At 49.5% G+C, this 20,307-nt stretch overlaps 2 protein-coding genes across 2 annotated transcripts; both read right to left on the bottom strand.

The window, feature by feature from the left end:
* Positions 1-52: 52 nt before the first annotated feature.
* Positions 53-4,910, bottom strand: VPS25 (vacuolar protein sorting 25 homolog). The gene is made up of 6 exons (XM_058561050.1): positions 4,805-4,910; positions 4,456-4,601; positions 3,387-3,440; positions 2,929-3,017; positions 2,075-2,150; positions 53-666 (listed from the first exon to the last, which is right to left on the bottom strand). Exons 1-6 carry the CDS (start codon positions 4,855-4,857, stop codon positions 554-556), a joined length of 531 nt encoding a protein of 176 aa, XP_058417033.1. The 5' UTR covers positions 4,858-4,910; the 3' UTR covers positions 53-553.
* A 3,473-nt stretch (positions 4,911-8,383) lies between these two features.
* Positions 8,384-10,632, bottom strand: RAMP2 (receptor activity modifying protein 2). The gene is made up of 4 exons (XM_058559415.1): positions 10,063-10,632; positions 9,535-9,600; positions 8,958-9,066; positions 8,384-8,825 (listed from the first exon to the last, which is right to left on the bottom strand). Exons 1-4 carry the CDS (start codon positions 10,160-10,162, stop codon positions 8,570-8,572), a joined length of 531 nt encoding a protein of 176 aa, XP_058415398.1. The 5' UTR covers positions 10,163-10,632; the 3' UTR covers positions 8,384-8,569.
* Between the last annotated feature and the right edge of the window lie 9,675 nt (positions 10,633-20,307).

Below are 20,307 nucleotides of genomic sequence, written 5' to 3'. Positions count from 1 at the left end.
ACTTCACAGCCCTCCCCATGCCCATTCCAGTAGTAACTTCAGAGGCAGGCAGTGGGATTGAGCTTTTTAATATCATAAATCAGTGTCTGGCCCCACCTCCCACTGCCAGGCCCCTTCTTGGGCCTCCTATCTTCATAGTGCCTGGAAGGCTGCCAGCAGCCAGGGCTTCCCCCATCCCCCAGGAAGGATCCAGGACCAGCCTGAGAGGAGAGGGGGTGGGAGGGGGGAGAAACAGAATATTCTGCAGGCGTGTGTGTGTACGTACTTATGTGTGTGAACACATGAGAAGTGTTAGGTTTACAGACCCTGGCTCAGGGACAGTCTAGGGCAGGAGAGGAGGTGGGGCAAGAAGCAGCACATCTTTTCTCCCTGGCAGCTCAGCCTTGCCCTTTCCCAGGGACAGACACATGGACTAAGTAGGAAACCCATGCCTGAACTGGAGCCCTTTGAGTCTGGTGGAGTCACAGATCCAGTCTGTGGGGACACTGGGTCTGTCTCCTTTTGAAAGCCCTGGAAGGGTGGGAGGTAAGAAGTAAAGAGAGATAGGTCTCTGCTAGAAGAACTTGACGCCTCGGCCATCGCTGACGGTGATGATCTCGGCCTTGTGCTCCTGCTGTAGGGCCTGCAGAGCCCGCAGTAGGGTTGCCTCATCCAGCCCATGGAACTCTGGACAGGACAGGGAGATATGGGCAGTCAGGGACACTCAGCTCCTCGGGGCTCAAAGCCTCTGAGGACAGTAGTCTAGCTGGGAGCTGAGACCTTGTGAGGCCAGGGTATACATGTACCGTCTATACTGCTGCAGCTGCCATCCACCCTTCCTGGGCACTCCTTAGGAGTAAAGGATGGAAGAAAGCCTGAGTCAGCATGAAACGTGCATTCATGCTTACTTCCCCTCTCCTGGTTCTTCAGTCAAAATCCACCCTCATGTGCTCCCCCCCCATTAGTGTCTGATGCACACAGTGACACCATTTGCTTGTGGGCCACAAAGAGGGGGAACTGACAAGCTTAGGGAGCTCTAGGCCCTTGTCACTCACACTGACCCTAGTTGCACATCTGTACCCATCAGGAGGACCTGTCCTACCACAAAGAAGTACACTATACCTCAAGCCAGGAAACTATTAAGGTCCAGCACAGATTATCTGCCCTTTCCAAGTTAAAAGGAACGAGGCTGGGAGCCCAGAGCCAGCTGAGTATCTGGAGATATGGCAAGACACTGCAGGGAGATGTGAGAGGCAGGAGGCAAGCCCTAACAGGCTTGTACACCTCACCCTCTGCGGGGGCCCAGCTCTCGCGTCAGGGAGCTTGCTTTCTGAGGACGCCTCCAGCTTTGCCCAGCCTGAGTGGTGGGCTGGGCAAGGCTGCAGCACTGAAGTCATGGGTGATGGTGGGAGTAGCAAGCAGAGGCCTGCAGGGCAGGGGGGAATAGCCAAGAACTGTCAACTCTGTTGGGGCAGCCAGGGCCTGGGAGAAAGGGGAGTTGCCCCTTTTCCCCCACCTAAGTTTGGAACTTCTGGTGATCCTGGGGATCAAAATATGAAGTCAGAGATAAAAGAGCTAAGAGAGTATTTACACTATATAAAAATCAAACAGTATACAAATCCTTGCCTGGCCAGAAACCAAGGTATTTAAAAGGGCTGGGGGTGGGGATGGGGGTGTTGGCCCAATCCCTTCAGCTGACGCCCACAGATTTTGAGCCCTCTATAAGAATAAAGGGTGAAAGAAAGCCTGAGTCAGCAAGGAATGAGATTTCAGGCTTAATCTCCCGCCCTGGTTCCTCATTCGGCATCTACGCTAGTAATTCTTAACTTTTCATGGGTCACAGATGCCCTTGAAACTCTATATGGACTCTATCCCTAGAAAAACGTACACACACCCCCACAAACAAAATTTGGGGGTTTTTTGCATGTGAATTCAGGTGGTTTAGGGAAACCTTGGACATGGGTTAAGAAGCCTTGTATTGTGTAGTATCTGGAATTCAAAGGCAGAGAAATGGGAAGTCTGAATGCCAGTTAAACAGGGATTAAAGAGAGGAGGATTCAGAGGACAAAACTGAGGGAAAAGGGAAAAGCATTACCCTCATCCTCTGTGTCTTCCCCATTGGTCAGTTCATACAGGGTGAACACGGAGTTGTTCTGGCCACTCCTGGAAACCTGTGGACACAGAAAATGGGACTGAATAAGGACCAGGAATCTTCTGAGAGAAGGTAAACTCACTAGCTCCACCTCTCTGACCTAGGAATGGCACCTATTCCCAAACCAGGGCTCACTGTCACCTCTGCAGAGGAGTGGCCTAAAAACCACAAACCCTACAGGTGCTATATTTATATGTGTACACACACATTCAGAACCACTAAACCTCAGGCCTTCACGTGTGTGAGGAGTGACTTCTCATTCTGGTTGTTTTCCTGTTCAGAAATGGGTGGTGTGTGTTTGTTATATTTGGGTTGTTGATGCTTCTTCCCCTCCTCTCTCTTTTGGTAATGTTTAGGGCTGGTGGTGGCTGCAAATTTTGGGGAAAAAGTCTGTCCCCACACCCACACTGGTTCAGAACGTCTCATTCATATTGTGGACAGCCCCATAAGGGTGCAGTGGGGGAGGGGCCCTAGGTTTGCTTTTTTTTTTTCCTCCCTTCCTTTCCCCATTTATCTTCTGTGGCCAGAGGCTCCAGCCAACAATAGTACTAGTGGTTCCCAGTACTGCATTCTCCAAACATGGCCTCACATAGCCTCTGGCCTCCTACAGGCAAAGAAAGGGAAGTTCTATGCAGCCAAGGAAATTGAGTCACTGAAAGAGGCTTGCCTGGAAGACCTATGCTTCCTCTTTCTGTCCCCTCCCACTTTGCTCAGTCTGGATCTGGGAACACCAGGTATCTGCTGAGCACAGGTACAATTCTCCTTTACCATGGGTCACTGCGGCAGAATAGTCTCACCCACTGATAGATGAGCTTTCCCCATTCTTCTGGCCTCCGCCACATGATCAGGAAGCTAGACTTATTCTTATCCAACCACTCGAGGTTTCCTGCAAAATAGATACTTATGAAAGCATCATGCTCTAAGAAGGGACAAACAGGCAGAAACCCAAGGTGGAAGGGAGTGGAAGAGACTCAGCTTTCAGAAAGATAAATCCAAGATTTGTGTTACTATTACTATCTGCAAGGCACCCATTCTCCTACTTTTCTTCAGGTCTTAGGGCACAGATGGAGAGATTTCAATTATGTACACCAATAGGGGAAAGGACCTGGAGAATTGGGCTGTCTACTGTACAGAACACTCTGGGCTCCAAGCCAGGGGAGAGAAAAAAGTTGTTAAAAGAAAAGACTAGTGCTAATGTGCCCTCAGGAAAACCCCACAAGGAGGAAAAATATGGAATCTGGGGAACCGAACCCACCTTTCTTCCTCAGTTCCTCTAATACAACCTGGATTGATTCCACAGGAAGCTTCCCTGGTTTAAGGTTAAGGGCATGGTGTTAATGGGATGAATTGGGTGGGCTAAAAATTCTCAGAGCCAGTCTCATGCTGAGAACCACCTGCCCCCTTCCTCTTCCTCCCACACACATGTATGTGCAATTCCCCAGCAGGATATAAGCTGGCATTTCCTGCATATTCAGGGGAGGAAGGTAAAGAGGAACCAGTCCAACCAAAAAGAAGAGCTTCAGGGGCCGGCCCTGTGGCTTAGCGGTTAAGTGCACACGCTCCACTACTGGTGGCCCGAGTTTGGATCCCGGGCGTGCACTGACACACCACTGCTCCAGCCATGCTGAGGCTGCATCCCACATACAGCAACTAGACGGATGTGCAACTATGACATACAACTATCTACTGGGGCTTTGGGGAAAAAAAGGAGGAGGATTGGCAATAGATGTTAGCTCAGAGCCGGTCTTCCTCAGCAAAAAGAGGAAGATTAGCATGGATGTTAGCTCAGGGCTGATCTTCCTCACCAAAAAAAAAAAAAGAAGAAGAAGAAGAGGAGCTTCAGAAAATGAAAAGTACTACTATTTCTCACCCTCTGACCTCTCTCCTTCCTTCAGCCTTTCTCCACAGATATTTTAGGTATGCATCAGACAGCAAAAACAAATGACCTTTACTTTCCGGGAGGAGGAGAGTAGGTGGAGAAAATTACTAAAGGTAGTACAGAGTTTGAGCCTCACACAGAAGAGGACAGGAGATTCAAAGAGTCAAAAGGGCTCAGGTTGAAAAGCTTGGGACTTGGCTTCAGGGCAGAGATTCGAAGACCTGAAGGACATGTGGGTACTCATCAGTGCCTGGGACAAGACGGTTTGGTGCTGCATTTGGGTTGGGGGTAAAATGGATGTCAGCTACACATACTAGCTCTTTCCCAAGTCTAGTTTGGGTGCGAACCTGCCCACCGTGAGTGAAGGGGGTGTGTGAAGCCGGGGCATGTGGTACAGTGTGGAAGCGCATGTATGTGGGCTGTGGAAGAGTCTGAGGGAGGATACGCTGCAGCTTCACGTTGTTGAAGAGCGGGCTCTCCTGAGCTTCCATCACCGTCATGCTCGACTGTTTGTGCAGGCGGCAGAAGGACAGGACCAGCGAGCACCAAGCGGCCAGCTGCTTCTGCCGAGTGTCCACGTTCGGCTGTAACCTGCCGGGTGAAGGGAGTGGGGCGCGGAATTAGAGGGTGAGAGGCAGCACTTGCCGGAGGCGCATTTGGGGGACAAAGTGAGGGACTGAGGGTGGTGGCGACCAGATCCTTTCTCCCCCTCCCCATTTGAAGCATCAGGGTTGAGCCCGGGTCCGGGGGAGGGGAGGGAGGCACAGCGGGACTTCTCGGGGTCTGAGCCTCACGTAAAGAAGGGCGGGAAGCGATACTGCCACGGCCACTCGAAACTCATCGCCATCGTAGTAACCAGGAAACCCAGAACCTCCCGGCAAAGGACTTCCGGTTTCCGCTTCAGCACGTCCGGGCAGAAAGCACAGCAGAAAGGTTCCGGACGCCTCTCGGGGCAGGGGGCAGCCCCACAGGAGGGATCTTCCTCATTAGCCACTCCCTTGCCATTATCCTAAAAGTCCTTACCATTTAGAGCAGAAAGAGCCCTGAAGAGTCTTCTGATTCGACCCCAGAGAAGAGCAATGACTTCCCCAAAGCAGCACAGTTTGTTAGAACTGCAAGTAGAACCCAGGTCTCCAGACCCCAGCTTAGGCTTGTTTCCACTATGCTAAGCTTCTTTTAATATTAACATTCGTGTCAATTGCCATTTAACTTAAACCCCTTCTCAGTTCCTATGTCCTACTCCACCATTCCTCCCTCTCCTGCACCAACCATGGGAGCACATTTGTAGTTTTTATCACTGGAAACGGCTGATTCAGATTCCATGGTTCAGAGCTGCCATCTTTGACCACTGCCATCTCTCTCTTACCTCTCTCACTCCTCACTTTCCTAGCCTCAAGTCTCCAGACTCCTTTTAGTCTTACGTGACTCCTTACCCAGTTTAGACTACTGAATTCTGTCCTCTTGCCTGCCTACCAACTGGTCAGTTTCCAAACCAGGGTTGTTGTTCCCTGCCCCCACCACCATCCTCTTTTTCACTCCTGGGCCGCGGAGTATTACTGGAAGAAAATCACAGAACATGCTGGCTGAGCCTCAGATTCTCTGACTAACCTCGCTGCTGGGCTCTCAGTGCAACCCAGCAGTGTCTTTCATTGGTTCCCTGTCACGTACCTCAAGGTAACTCTTCAAACTTTTCCACTCATCAAGGCATTCCACCTGTCCCCATCTCCCCCCTCTCTGCAGAATGTCCTTCCCTTCTACTTTTATGAGACTGAGGCCATGCATATGAACCTCTTAATCTTTCCCTCTCTGTCTGTCACCACACTTGATTCATCCCTTAAAAATTTCTCTCCACTTGTACTCCTTTCTTTTGGACTCAAAGGAAGAAGCATCACTTTTCCTTTACAAGGCCAACCTTTTGGCAGGTCTTCTTGCCTCTCTTTTCCAACTTCCTCCAGGACTTCTCTGTGTATCATCTTCTCTCTTTTCCTTTCCTCTGGCTCCTCTCCTCTAGTCTACAAACATGCTCAGGTCATCCCTGTTTGAAAATATGCACAATTTCCTTGACTCTGCCACCCTCTCAATTTCCTATCTTATCTCTAACCTTTTCCCCACTCACGTCCATCCTTCATTGTGCAGTTCTTGGTCCATAGAAGTGCCCAACAAATATTTGTTGAATGAATGGAAGAACCATTCAATTGATAATGTTCTCTCAAAGGGCACCACCTCCTTTGCTTCTGTGGCACTGCTTTATCCTTGTTCTGCTACTGTCTCTCTGATCTTTCCCTTTCATTTTTTAAATGTGGGTGTTTCCTAAGAACCTAACCTCAGCCTTCTTTTCAAAACACCTTCACTCTTAGAACTCTCATCCCTCTCATGGCTTCACATAGCAGTTCTGTGCAGAAGACTCCTAAACCTATATTTCCAGCTCCAACCTCTTTCTACTACCACCACCACTACTCCCATTTCTAACTTTCTCTGGGACATAACAGCTTGTTCCATTGTTACCTCACATTGTACATCCTTTTTTTCACACCAGCTCCTCCTTCTAATGGCTGTTTTCTATTATTACTTCCATCACTGTTCTAGTAACTCACTTTCAAAGCCTGAGTCAGCTCTAACCTCTCCTCTTCTTCACCTCCTTCACCTCCAAAGCCCTGCTGACTCCCTCCCTGTTTTCAATCATCTATCCTACTTTTTAATTATCTTCCATTTCCCCATTCACCACTCCTTTGGCCCACGTCCTCATTTTCTGAAGCCTGGATTATTGCAATTATTTCCTAATTCACTTCCCTTTCTACTCTTTCCCCTGGGGAAATGTACTCCATATAAGGCCTAGTCATGTACCAACTCCACAGTCACCCTCCTGTGATCACACCTCAGCTAGATGTGACCCCTCCTTCCTTTGCACTCAGATATTTGGCTTGTATCCCTTGTATGATACTCATCACACACTCCATTGTTTTTGTTTGTTTGTGCACATGTCAGCTCCCTTACTAGATGAAAGCTATTGAGAGCAGAAACCAACCCCTATCTAACTTATCTTTCCAATACAATATACCATACACAATGTCTTATACCAGCATGCCCTTGATGTATATTACTAAAATGCATGGAGGCAAATATGGGCCAAGAAGAAGATAGATATAGCATTGGGGAAGACAGATGCATTCATGGAAAATAGAGAAAAGATTTATCTCAGGTAAAAACTCAAAATGTCCTAGGGAACAGGTATGTCTCTAGAGAGACAGATGTGTCCTGAGAGGAGAAGTATGTCTCAGAGAATGAATGGATACATTCCAGGAAGCATACAGGTATATATCTTTGAAATAGACATGTCCCAGGAAATGGATATGCATGTACTCAGGGAGGCAGATATTTCAACAAGGGGGTAAGGAAAGTCCCTAAAGAGGCTCCAGGTGCCACAAGGAATGAACAGGTGTCTTTATGGAGAACGAAGTTGTTCTCTAGTATTTTTGATGATCGAGCAGGTTTGTCCCAGGGAGAACTGGAGGTGAAGGTTCCCTGGTGAGAACTGGGCCTCACTGTCCAGGGAACATATAGGAGTGTCCGTATATAGAAATGGCAAGTTGCAGAGGCCAGGTATGTTACTAGAAAGTGGGAAAGTATCTTAAAACAGTATCACTATGGCTCAGGAAGCTGATAGAAGGGCCCAGCTAAGAACTAGTGGTTGCTATGGAGATGACAGGTGTCTGACCCCAGGGTCCAGTCTCCTCAGCTTTGAGCTTCTTCCAGGTAACGTCCATCTTCTGGTTGTTGGCTTTAGTGGACACCAGGGGGCAGTGTGTGGCCAGACTGTAGGCCACACCCCCAGGGTCCAGGACAATGTAGGATGAGGGCCAGGGACCTGGAGAGGGAGTCCTGTGGTGAACCTAGTAGAGGAAGCCCCCACTGCCTTTTGCCCTCAATCTTGAGGTCCTCAGGGATGGACTCCTATTGGTCAGATCAGGGTTCCTATTCCCAGGCCCTGAGAGTAAACTAAGCCGTGAAGAAGAGGAAAATTCAGGGCTTCTGGGTGGCCCCCTTCCTTCTTGCAGGAGTCACAGCAAGAGGTTCCTCCCTTGCTCCTCCCCCCACACCTCCCTAGCTGCTGTCCAGACCGGAAGGGAGTCTCTTCCTGCATGTTTCCTGGAGCTAGGTTTGGATAGGAGCAGGAAAGCCCCCCCTCCTTGGGAGGAAAGAGTGTAGGGGTGTGGCCTTGGGGGAGGGCAGTCTGGGGGGGGGTGCAGATTAGTGAACAAAACAGTGGGGCTATCCAGATTCTTCCAGCTCTGCTGCCCAGAGCTGAGGGCCTGTGGGAATGGCAGAGACTCTGGGAAGGACACAGTCCCCAGTGGGATGGGGAGGAGACAGTATACAAAAAAGTGCTTTATTTTGAAGATTACAGAATTTGTGCCATGACCCCTCCCGGCTTCCATTTCCACCAATCCAAGGCTCTGTGGTGGGGGTGGGAGTGAGAGAAAGAGGTAGGGAGGGGAGGAGAGAGACCTGGTGGTGGCAGGGGAAAGGAGTAAGATGGCTGCTGAGAAGTTCATGCCACCCTAGGCCTGGGCTTCACTGTCTTTACTTCTCCACACCACAAGGGTGACAAGGAAGGGGATGAGGCAAATGGGGGCTATAATCATGGCCAGGAGCAGATCCTCTGGGGGGTCTGAGAACGTGGGCTGCACTAGGGAGCAGTTGGCAAAGTGGATCTGATGAGTCTCAAAGATGATCTGTTCTGCCCAAGGATTGGGGAAGCCCAGGCCAAACTCTTCTGCAGTCTGCTCCAAGCAATGTTGCAGGGCGCTATAAGGCCTGGGGGCAGGAGAGGACTAGAGTGAGGGAGAGGTTGGGTCCAGAGAAAGGGGTGACCCACACTCACTCAACATACACCCACAAGGAGCAGGCCCCGTCGCTGGCCCAAACCACCTCCAGCACTGCTCTTACCTGCTAATCATGGCCCAGTCACACCAATCTTTTTCGATAGTGTCCATATAAATCTTATAACGCTGCCAGCAAAGTTTGACATTTGTCTCATAGTTCTCCACCATTTTCCCTGTGGACACAGATGCTGCACATTGGCCACACCCCGCCCCTCCCTCCAGGCCCTCTGGTCCAGGTATTTCCACTGAGGAACCACTGTCCCTGTCTTCAAACATGGGAACTAGGAGGAGAGCCTCAGAAAGTTTCCCGAGCAAGACACTTATGGCTGAGGAGAGAGTCCTAGCTCAGGAAAATTTTAATGCCTTCCATGTGCACAGCTCTTCCCAGCCTGACAAGAGCTTCCATGTACACTTTTCCTGGGGTCTTCTAACCCACCTGTGAGGTGGGCCAGCCCAGAGCTGGGAGGAGGCTTTGTGGGAGGAGAGGGAGAAAGAGCACAAGGAACCCCAAGAGAGAACAGAGGGGGGTTTAGTGGGGTGCCAGTTGAGGTTGGGGCCTGCCTTGTGGGAAAGGGACCTCCCCACCGACCTGGCTCTCCTTCTTGCCCTAGGCCACCCTCCCACAGCTGCTGGGTACTCACCTTCCGACTCCAAGCTGCCCCTGGTGGGACAAAGCTGAGCCATGGACTCCTGGGGCTTCAGGACAGCTGTGGGCAGAAATGGGAGAGGGAGGTGGGATGGCGGGGATCTGGACAATGGAGCGTGGACGCGGGGTGGGAGGGTGGGGGCAGTGGGTTGGAGGCTGAGATCTTTGGAAGTCAGGGCTAGATAGAGAAAGAGGAATAATCCAGGCCCCCACGGGATGCCTCAGTGCAGGGAAGAGAGGAACTGGTATAGGCTCCTTCTCACTCTCATCCCGACCCCAAACCCCCTCCCTTCTCGCCAGCCCCAGACCTCCCAAGACCTCTCCGCGGGCCCCGGCACCCCAGCTTTCCCCAAGTGGGAAGCAGCTTGCGCTGCGCCCTCACTGCTGTGGGGCCAACGACCGTCCGAAGGACAGAGCCGTCTGCACTCGCACCCCGGGGCCCATTTCGGCCTCGGCCGTCCAGCCCCCCGCCCCTCCAGGGCCTCCCGCGCCTCCCGCCTGGGCCCCAGGGCGCTGCACTCACCGCCCAGCAGGAGGAGGAGGCGGAGCGCTGCCGGTCGCCCGGCGCGGGTCGCAGGCAGCCGCGGGCCGCCGGCGGTGCGCTCCGCCCGTAGCGAGGCCATCGCGCGGCGAGCAGGCGAGGAGGGGCGGCGGCGCGGAGCCGGGCCCGGGCGGGGGCGCCTATATCCCCGGCCGGAGCCGCAGGAAGCGCGCGGTTTCCTCGCAGGGGCTGGGACGGCTGCGGCCACGTGGGGGGCGGGGGCGACGCCCGGGGCCGGCGAGCTGGAGGGGGAGTCGCTGCCCCACCCGGTCCTGGCGCCCGCCGCTCCGTCCGCCGGGTCGGCGTCGGCGTTGGCCCACCCTTTCTTCTAGCTCACCCTACGGGGCTGGACAGCTCCCTTAGTAACCCCAGAACCGGGATCCATTTCCTGGGCTCGGCCTCGTGGCGCCCAGGACTCGCCAGGGTCTTGGAGCATCCGCTCCCTGGACTGTAGTCTCCCCTTCTCTTTCGCCGCGAGGTGGGAGGTGGGGAAGTGGGTAGCAGGCTGCTCTAGGGGACCTGGAGAAGAGGGAGGGGGCTGGGAGCTCAGAGGGCCTCTCAACGCCGCAGTATCTAAGACTGGGGGTTGGGGCTGTCCTGGGCCGTGGGGGAGGGGGCGCCTGGAGCTGAGCTCCGAGTTCCCTTTCCCTGGGAACACCCACTGATGTCACCCCGCCTGCCGAAACCGGGGAGGCGGAGAAGAGGGAGCCGGCCCTCCAGAATCGGGGGAAGACCTGGGGAAGGGATAGGGAAGAAATCAAAGTCGAAATACCCTCCCTTCGAGGCACCTCCTGGGGAACAGACCCACTAACCGGATCGAAGGGAGGGACAAAAGTAAGATTACTCCATTCCCAGGAAGAAGGTGGCCACACTCTTCAGGACCGAGAGGTTGTGAGAAAGGAGGGAGTTAGAACCTACAATGTGTGACTTAATTCATGGGGTGGGTACATTATTAGGCCCATTCTCCAGAGAAAGAAGTCAAAGCTCAAGGGAAAGAGCCCAGAGCTTGAGTTCAGAAACTCTGAGTCCTAATTCTGCCTTCCCACTCCACAACTATATAGCCTGGAATGACTTCAGTTACCTTATTCTCAGTTTCCTCCTGTGTAAAATAGGAACATTACCCTCCTCACTAAACTGTAGTGAGGATGATGTACATGAAAGGGCACTGCACTCACTTGGCAGATGCTAGTTTCCTTTCCTCCTTTCCTAAGGACTTGCCTGAGGTCACACTGCTGGGAAGCAGCAAGCCTGAGCTGGGGCCCCACTTCTGCCACACCACTGCTGTCTCTGTGTCCTGAGCCAGAGCTTCGTTAGACTGAAGCAGCCGAGGAGCCCAGGAGATGGTTTGGCTTGACGTTCAACTCTAGGCACAGCTGTCAGCACCAAACTTTCCTAAATTACTCCCAGACACTGACCCTTGGACTCAGCTGCTGCTGTTGTCCCAGTTTACTAATTCCTGCCCATCACAAATTATCTTTAATGGTCTCTCTTCAAATCTTTGTCTCAGGGTCTTAGGCTCTCATCATGGTGACTGATAACCTGTTGTCCTCCTCCATAGCTAGGGGCAAGAGGTTGCTTTAGCAAGGCACCCAGAGAGAGAAGAGAGATGGCTCACTTGGCATTAACCCCAAAGCCCTCCTGGTGAGGGTTGTCTTCTGCAATGTGCAGAAAAGAGTCAGGCAGCCTCAGAGCCACTTCAGGCCAGGGACAAAATTCATTCCTTCCCTCCTACCTGTGATTGCCCTTTCCAAGAAGGAAACATGGTCAAGAGGGAGATTTCTGGGTGATAAGATGGGAGAAGGAAGCAAGGAGGGGCAGAAAGCAAAACCAGCCATTTCCACTAGGCTGGGTCCAGAAGAACCTGAGCCCACTGTGGGTTAGAAGAACTGGGGGTGGGGTCAAGATCAAAGGTGACAAAAGCAAATGTTGGGTTTTAAATAGGACAGTATGACATCATTGGTAAAAACAAACATTGGTTAGGATTCTGAAGGCAGGTTCTGCCTCTGTCTTGCTGTGTAACCTGGGGCAGGCCATTTCACGTCTTTGGAGCTCAACATTTTCATGTATAAAATGACCTTAGAATCAAAAGGGAAGGGCTGGCCCCGTGGCTTAGCGGTTAAGTGCGCGGTTCGGATCCCGAGCACGCACCGACGCACCACTTCTCCGGCCATGCTGAGGTGGCGTCCCACATACAGCATCTAGAAGGATGTGCAACTATGACATACAACTATCTCCTGGGGCTTTGGGGAAAAAAAGGAGGAGGATTGGCAGTGGATGTTAGCTCAGAGCTGGTCTTCCTCAGAAAAAAGAGGAGGAGTAGCATGGGTGTTAGCTCAAGGTTGATCTTCCTTACAAAAAAAAAAAAAAAGAATCAAACGGGAAAATATAGATGACTTGATAGAAAGTGTTATTTTTAGCCTAGAGTTGTGGTTAAGCTTGCATCATGATGTGGAGACCTCCAAAGGAGAGCTTGTTGTAGTCATTCCTGAACTTGGGAGTCCAAACTCTCTCATTGGAGGAGAATCTGGGCATTTTCTCTCCTCCTGACTTTCCTCTTCCCACTTTTCCTTACCAGTTGGATGTTTGGCTATTTCATTGATCCCTCGGGGCATCCTGGTAACTGGGGGTCTGCTATGGTGGTCTCTTGGGGCTGAATGGAGACTAGAGACCTCATCTTGTTGCCATAGGAGATAGTCCCATGTTGTGCAGCAAGGTGACAGAGAAGGGCTTCATTAGGGACAGAGGCTGGTTGTTTTGTGGGAACTCTCATTTTCCACCCCTGAGACCCCTACTTTCCCTTTCTAAGCCGACTTCTTCTTTAAAATATATTCTTTTTGCTATAAAAATATACTTTTTAATTGCAAGTAATACATAAGTATATACTTGTTGCAAAATATTTAAATGCAGAAAACTTTATACTCCCATTCCTTTCTCACTCACCTCGCCACATATTTTGGACTTAAAAAAATAAAACCATAAATGGGATTTAATATTCCTGTTGTTCAGTGATTTCTTTTTTTTACTTAATAATACGTCTTGGGTATCTTCCCATGGTACTGTGTTTAGATGCGCCTCTTTCCTTTTAACTGTAGTATAATATTGTCTTTAGTCTTTTTTTCTTATATCCAGTGGAGTTTAATCTTTAAGTTCCCTACACACTCCCTTATTCCTCTTTCCCTACCCCACTCCCACCTCTAGTGCTTGGGAAGAGAGGATCTGGTGCTGGTCCAGCTAGACATTGACTTGAGATTTCTGGCCCCAACCTAGAACTGACTTCTCCTGGGTAGGGGTCTTATGGCCATGTAAATTTCCCTCCTTATTATGGGCCAAGGGCCATCCTACTTGGAGCAGGGGGAGAGGTGACTCGATCCTTACAAGGAGTGCCGTTTCTAATCCTCAGACTTTCCCCTACACACACATATAAATCCAGAGAAACCTAGGGGGAAGTAAAAAGCCCTGGGGGCCTCCTACACAATAAAATTACATGCAGAGCATCCTGGAATTAGCATCTCTACGGGTGTAGAGACATTCACTCATGCTGGCCTCTCCCCAGCTGTCTGCAAAATAAAGAGCAGAGCACAGGAGAGGCCGTGGGGGAGAGTCAGGGTCAGGGAAGCCAGAAGTCCTGGCTGGGAGGGGCTGATGCTTGCAAGCTGGACAGAGGAGACAGACTTCTTCAGAGGGAGGCAGCAGGGAGAATCAGAAGAGCTGCAACCAGGAAACCAGCTGGCTAAGGGAGGGAAGACTAAGGGGTAAGGACACAACTCCTTCATCTCTCCCTAGCCTCCTCATCTCCAGAATGATGGCACACTTGGTATGAGGAGCACGACCACCTCTCAGAGGGAAGAATGGTCATTGGAGAAAACTTTGGCTCTCAAGTTAGCAAAAGGCAGAGAAAATGGTCAAGCCAGATTCCTCTTCAATTGCTATGAACTTAGTAGTAGCTACCACTTATTGAAAAGTTGTTATGTGCTGCATAGTGTGTTCCCCGACACATATGTGGAGTGCTTTTCATGCATTTCTTAAAACCTTACCATAACATCAGAATTGTCTTGTCCATGGGTGAAATGGGGAAATAGGAGTGATTTGCCTAAGGTCCCAGAGGTAGTAATTGGGAGTGAGAATTTGAACCCAGGACTGCTTGATAGTAAGCTTCATGTCTTCTTCTTCTTCTTTTTTTTTTTTTTTGTGCAGAAGATCAGCCCCAAGCTAACATTCATCCTCCTCTTTTTGCTGAGGAAGACTGGCCCTGAGCTAACATCCATGCCCATCTTCCTCCACTTTATGTGGGACGCCGCCACAGAATGGCCTGACAAGCAGTGCATCGGTGCGTGCCCGGGATCTGAACTCAGGCCGCCAGTAGCGGAGCGTGCACACTTAACCGCTACGCCACGCGGCCAACCCCTCGGCCAACCCCTAAGCTTCATGTCTTATTTTTTTTATTTATTTATTTATTTATTTTTTTGTGTGTGTGAGGAAGATCAGCCCTGAGCTAACATCCATGCTAATCCTGCTCTTTTTGCTGAGGAAGACCGGCTCTGAGCTAACATCTATTGCCAATCCTCCTCCTTTTTTTCCCCCCCCTAAAGCCCCAGTAGATAGTTGTATGTCATAGTTGCACATCCTTCTAGTTGCTGTATGTGGAACGCGGCCTCAGCATGGCCGGAGAAGCAGTGCGTCGGTGCGCGCCCGGGATCCGAACCCGGGCCACCAGTATTGGAGCGCACACTTAACCGCTAAGCCACGGGGCCGGCCCGAAGCTTCATGTCTTAACCATTATGATTTATCACCTCCCTCTCACTTCACATCAGGATATTGATTCCTTGCTGGGTCTTGAAATTTGGAGAGAAGGATAGAGTGTTTCTTGCAGGACCAGATTGACCCCTCCAGAAATAAGAAGATCCTGCTTCACCCAACTACATGCACACAACCTCCTCCCACCTCCTTCCCTGACCCAGGCTGGACCATGACATCACGTGGTGGAGGCTGTTTTTCTGAAAAGGACCCAGGCCAGATTTATAAGAACGACGTTCAGACAGCGTGACTGAAGAGGACTGTGGCCAAGTGACCACAGCACACACCCAGCAGTACTGAGAACACTGCTGGTCCCTCAGCACCTGGGGCTGACTCATGGTTGCTGTCAGGAACCAACGCCAGATGCCAGGATTGCTTTCACCCTTTCTCTATTCCTCAGGACTGTCCTATGAAACCATCCCCAAGAACTTTCTACCTCCTCCCAACACCCCACGATGCTGGATGTTATATAACATGGGGATGCCCTGAGGATGCCAGGCAGTATCCTCAGTGCTCCATACAAATTGTTTCATTTAAAACTCACAACTCTATTAAATAAGGTACCATAGCAACTCACTTTACAGAAGAGGAATCTGAGGCTCAGAAAGGTTAAGTGACTTGTCCAAGGTCATGCAACTAATATTGGCAGATACCCAGGTGTTCTTGATGCTGAAGCCTGAACACTTAACCTCTGCTCCACAATACTGATGGAAGTCAACCTGCTAGCCAACCTGATAGACAGAACCAAATAGGAAGGGATGAGGAAGGCCGGCCAGAAGGGCAACCAGACAGGGCTCCTTGTGGCACAGTGGGCCTTACCCACTCAGTACAAACCCTCTTCTGACAACGCTTGCTTCACCTTCAGACAGCATCTTTTCACATCCTTTCTCCTAGGACCTTAGTACATTGGATGAAAAATGGAAAAACCCATGACATTATGAAATAAATAATTTTCTAGATCATAACAAGGATCCAACATATGTTAAGCAAAATGACACTAGTAGTGCATGTGTGTTTAACGTGTGTGGTGTCTGTAATGTGAGTTTAAGTAATACTACAAAAGGCAATATTTTCCTCATCTGTAAATTGGGGATAATAATGATATCTATGATTATAAGATATAAAGCTCTTAGAGCAGTAGTTGGCCCATAGTCAGTGCATATTATTATTATTATTTCTATTGCTTTAGTGGTTAAGAGCACACACCGTGAAGTCAAGCGGACTTGAGTTTGAATCCCAGCTCCATTGCTGTATGTGATGTTATGCAAATTACTTAATTCCTCTGAGCTTGTTTCCTTATCTGCAAAAATGGTGTTACTAGTGTGTATCTCACTGAGCAGTGGAGATAATGCATGTAAAGCATTTGGCCCAATGCTTGGAGCTAGTAAGCATATGATAAACAGTAGTTACTAGCATAATGTGTAACATATATAGTTATGACAACTATATTTCCAAGACATTCTGGGATCTTTCCAGTTCTATAATTTTGTTCTTTTCATTACACTAAACTTTTTTTATTTAAAAGAATACAGACTTTGGAGTCAGACAATCCTAGCCTGGATTTGAGTTCCAGCTCTCCTACTTACCAGCCATGTGGCCATGGCCAATGTTGTCAATATCCCTGAGCCTCAATGTCCTTCTCTGTAAAATGGGGATAACAATACCTACCTCCCAGGCATCTCACAAGGATTATGCAAGATGATTTAGGTTCACACCCAGTGCAATGTCTAGTGATTACGTGAATTCTAAAGGTGATATGTTAAGTATATAAATAAATGTGATTTATTTTTGTTCCTTTATGTACAATGTTATGGATATGAATCTGTAGATGTATGTATTGTACTTTTCTTGCTCCAAAAGGATCTCCATAGCCTGGTATCCCATCCTAGCCACAGTGGAGTTCAAAGGGCCATAGCATCAGCCTCATGGGACCCTGCTGATAAGCCAGGGAAGAGAGAAGGGGAAGTCACAGGACCAAGGGGAACTCCCCTTTCCTGTCTGGCTAGGATTTGTTTGTCTTCCACATAGGCTGTTCCCTGCTGATATGGGGGTCTGTTGAGTGTCTGGCTTTGATTGGCATCTCTAGTACAGAAGAAGTAAGGAGCCCCTTGCCTTTCAGCAACTATTTTCCTCTGAACTTGCAGAGTAGAGTCCCAAACATGTTTCGCCTTCTGGCGCTGCTGGTGAGAGCAGAAAGCCATGGAGAGAATCCAGGATCATGATGTCAGAGATAGAAGACCTCAAAGAAAGGAGGAAGTAGAGCGGAGTGGTTCAGAGCCTGGGTTTGGGGGTCAGAATGACTGGGCCCAAATCCTGGCCACACCCCTTACCAGCTGGGTGACCTTGGGCAAGTTCCAGAATCTCTTTAAGTCTTAGTTTCCTCAGCTATAAAGTGAGGATAATAATATTACTGACCATACAAAATGAGATGATCCAGAGTTTAAACTTATAACAGCACTGAGCACAGTGCCAGGCACATACTGAGTGGTTAGTATTTGAAGGCTATTATCATTTTTCTAGTTCTGCAGTTTTACAGTTGGGATCCTGATGGCCAGAAAGGAAGCACAGCTCATTAGCTGTCCACCAGATCAGGGCTACTTCCCAGGCAGGGCTGTGCCAAAGGCGTGTCCCGTGGGATCAAGGCCCTGCATTAACTGTGCTGAGAGAGTGAGAATGGGCAGCACCACCCTAGCTGTGGGGTTGGAGCTTTCAGAGTATGTGCAAAGCAAGGCATGAATCCCACCAGAGTAATCCCCCAAAGAGAAAGTCCCTTCCTTCTGGAAATATTTATTTTGTAATTAACAAAAGCTAAGGAGGCCGTTTCTATTATTTTGGCTTGGAGGATCAGAATTTAAATTCATAACAACTACAGACAAGGGTTTATTGTGGGCCTGTTCTTACTTGCTGAATTGAATGCATTATTATTATCCCTAAGCAAGTAGGGGTCAGGAGCTAAGTACCTGGGGCGGAAAGCTGGGTTTTTGAGATCAGAGGACAAGTTGTCCGAGAGTGGAGAGGCTTCAAAAATCGAGCCATGTTTCCAGGTTCAGTAATGTCCAGACCTCAACTTGCTTTGGAGCTGCCTTTGCCACTAAGTGTTCAGGGAGGGGTCTGGCACTTCAGCTGGCCCCACCAAAGCCTGGGCAGCAGCCCCAGTTTCTGGTGACCTTCATCCAGGCTTTTAGGTTGTGCTTTGCTTTGCTTTGTTGTTTGTTTCTCCACAGCAGGGTGGCCTTTCCCTGCTTCTGGGTGGGAACTGGGGGGAGGGAGATGGTTTGCTCCCATTTCCACAGCTGTGTTTATACTTCCCTGTCAGGGACTGTCTCGGGCCCAACCTTTCTTCAGTCCTCTGTGTCCCTCGGAGAAACTCTATTTGATATCCCTGTGGGCTTCACAAGGGAGAGGCAGAATGAGCCAAAGGATCATCATCCAAAGAAGGCTGGAAGGAATAGTACAGAAAGCTCTGTTTGAATGCTGGGAAGCATCATCTCCTTCTCTTTCTACCAGTGACCTGAAGACCAGCAGGGGACAAAAGTACACTTAGAACTTGCCCACCCCAGGGGGCCGGCCCCGTGGCATAGCAGTTAAGTGCACGAGCTCCACTACTGGCGGCCCTGGGTTCAGATCCAGGCATACACTGACGCACTGCTTGTCTGGCCATGCTGAGGTGGCGTCCCACATACAGCAACTAGCAGGATGTGCACTACGACATACAACTATCTACTGGGGCTTTGGGGAGAAAAAGGGAAAAAAAAGAGGAGGATTGGCAAGAGATGTTAGCTCAGGACCAGTCCTCCTCAGCAAAAAGAGGAGGATTGGCATGGATGTTAGCTCAGGGCTGATCTTCCTCACACACAAAAAAGAATTTGCCCACCCCAAGAGGAACCATACACATGACATGTCGTTTCTAATCACTGGGTTGAACAAAATCTTGCTTTGTGATGAGGATGTGAGTGCACAGAGCAGAACAGTCTTCCCTAAGGCTTCATTGGGGCCAGTGGTCAGAGATACAGCATGTTAAAGCCAATAAGATCATGTTTAAACACATGCAAATTAAAAAAGATTTAAGAGGGGCTGGCCCTGTGGCTTAGCGGTTAAGTGCGCGTGCTCCGCTGCTGGCGGCCTGGGTTCGGATCCCGGACATGCACCAACGCACTGCTTCTCTGGCCATGCTGAGGCTGAGTCCCACATACAGCAACTAGAAGGATGTGCAACTATGACATACAACTATCTACTGGGGTTTTGGGGGGAAAAATAAATAAAGTTAAAAAAAAAAGGATTTAAGAAAATGGTCAAGTAAATAATGCTCTTCTTCTCCAGGGAGCAAATTGAACTGGTATTAATCAGTATACTAGTGTTGCCGGACTCTCGGCCAAGCCTGGGAGAATGGCTGCCAAGGCAAATCAGGCATCAAGTTTCAAAAATTAAACACATAATTTTATTTTTCCGCAATTGAGAACTCTCAGAAAAAGAACTAGCTCTATTAGGCTACTCAGCACACTTTGTCCAGTTTCTTTCAGCCCCAGAGGCCTCCAATTTAAGAACAAGATGAGCAACTGGAAGCCAAGAGTGACACAGTTATTCCTTTCTCCTATTAACTGCCTGGGGGTGGGGCTAGGAGGAGTGGGGCAGAGTTGATGGTACTGTTTTTCAAAGGTCCAGTTGCTGACCACTTGCCAACAGTTTTTCTACGAATTTATAGGACAAAGACCTGAAGGGCTGGAAAAGAAAAAGTTGTAGAGGAAGAGCTGGCCAAACAAAGGTTAGCTGATAATGTCTCATGGACCATGGTCAGCTAAGAAAGAGCCTAGTCTCAGGAAAAACTCTCTCCCATCACAATGAGGAGAAACCAATTGGCACGCAAATTTTCCCCAAGAACCGCATGCTTATTTGTGATGTAAAAAGTTGTTTTTATAATCCTCCAGTGAACGAGGATTACTAAACCCTGGGCTTGGTCCTATGCCACGTATTGTGGTGGATATGAAGGAGGAATACGGCACGGTAGTGAGTGTAAAGTGGTACTAGAGTTGAAGCACGGGGAGATCCAGGAGAGCTGGAAGGCTTAGTGAGGAAGTGGAGCGTGAGCTTTGACATAAATCTCCTCACCTTCCTTCCTTTCCACCTCAAATATTTCTGTAACCATATTTTCTTTGTTGTCACAAAATTTCTTTGTATCTCTCCTTTTGTCACTGGGCACACTCTCCTAAGGCAATACTGTCCACTCCCATGTTGTTAGTTCCCATCAGTATGTTGATAGTTCCCAAATCTCCAGTCTCAGTCCTGACATTCAGATCTTCTGAACATCTCTCCTTAGATAGTCCACATTCTTTTTTGCCCCTGCTCCCCGCCTTTTTAACCTCTATTCTTTATTTCAACAATTATTTAGGGCCGGCCCCATGGTTTAGCGGTTAAGTGCATGCGCGCTGCTGGTGG

This window comes from Diceros bicornis, chromosome 18 (genome assembly GCF_020826845.1).
Source record: "Diceros bicornis minor isolate mBicDic1 chromosome 18, mDicBic1.mat.cur, whole genome shotgun sequence".
Lineage (NCBI taxonomy): Eukaryota > Metazoa > Chordata > Mammalia > Perissodactyla > Rhinocerotidae > Diceros > Diceros bicornis.
This window is presented reverse-complemented; position numbering and strand designations above follow the sequence as displayed.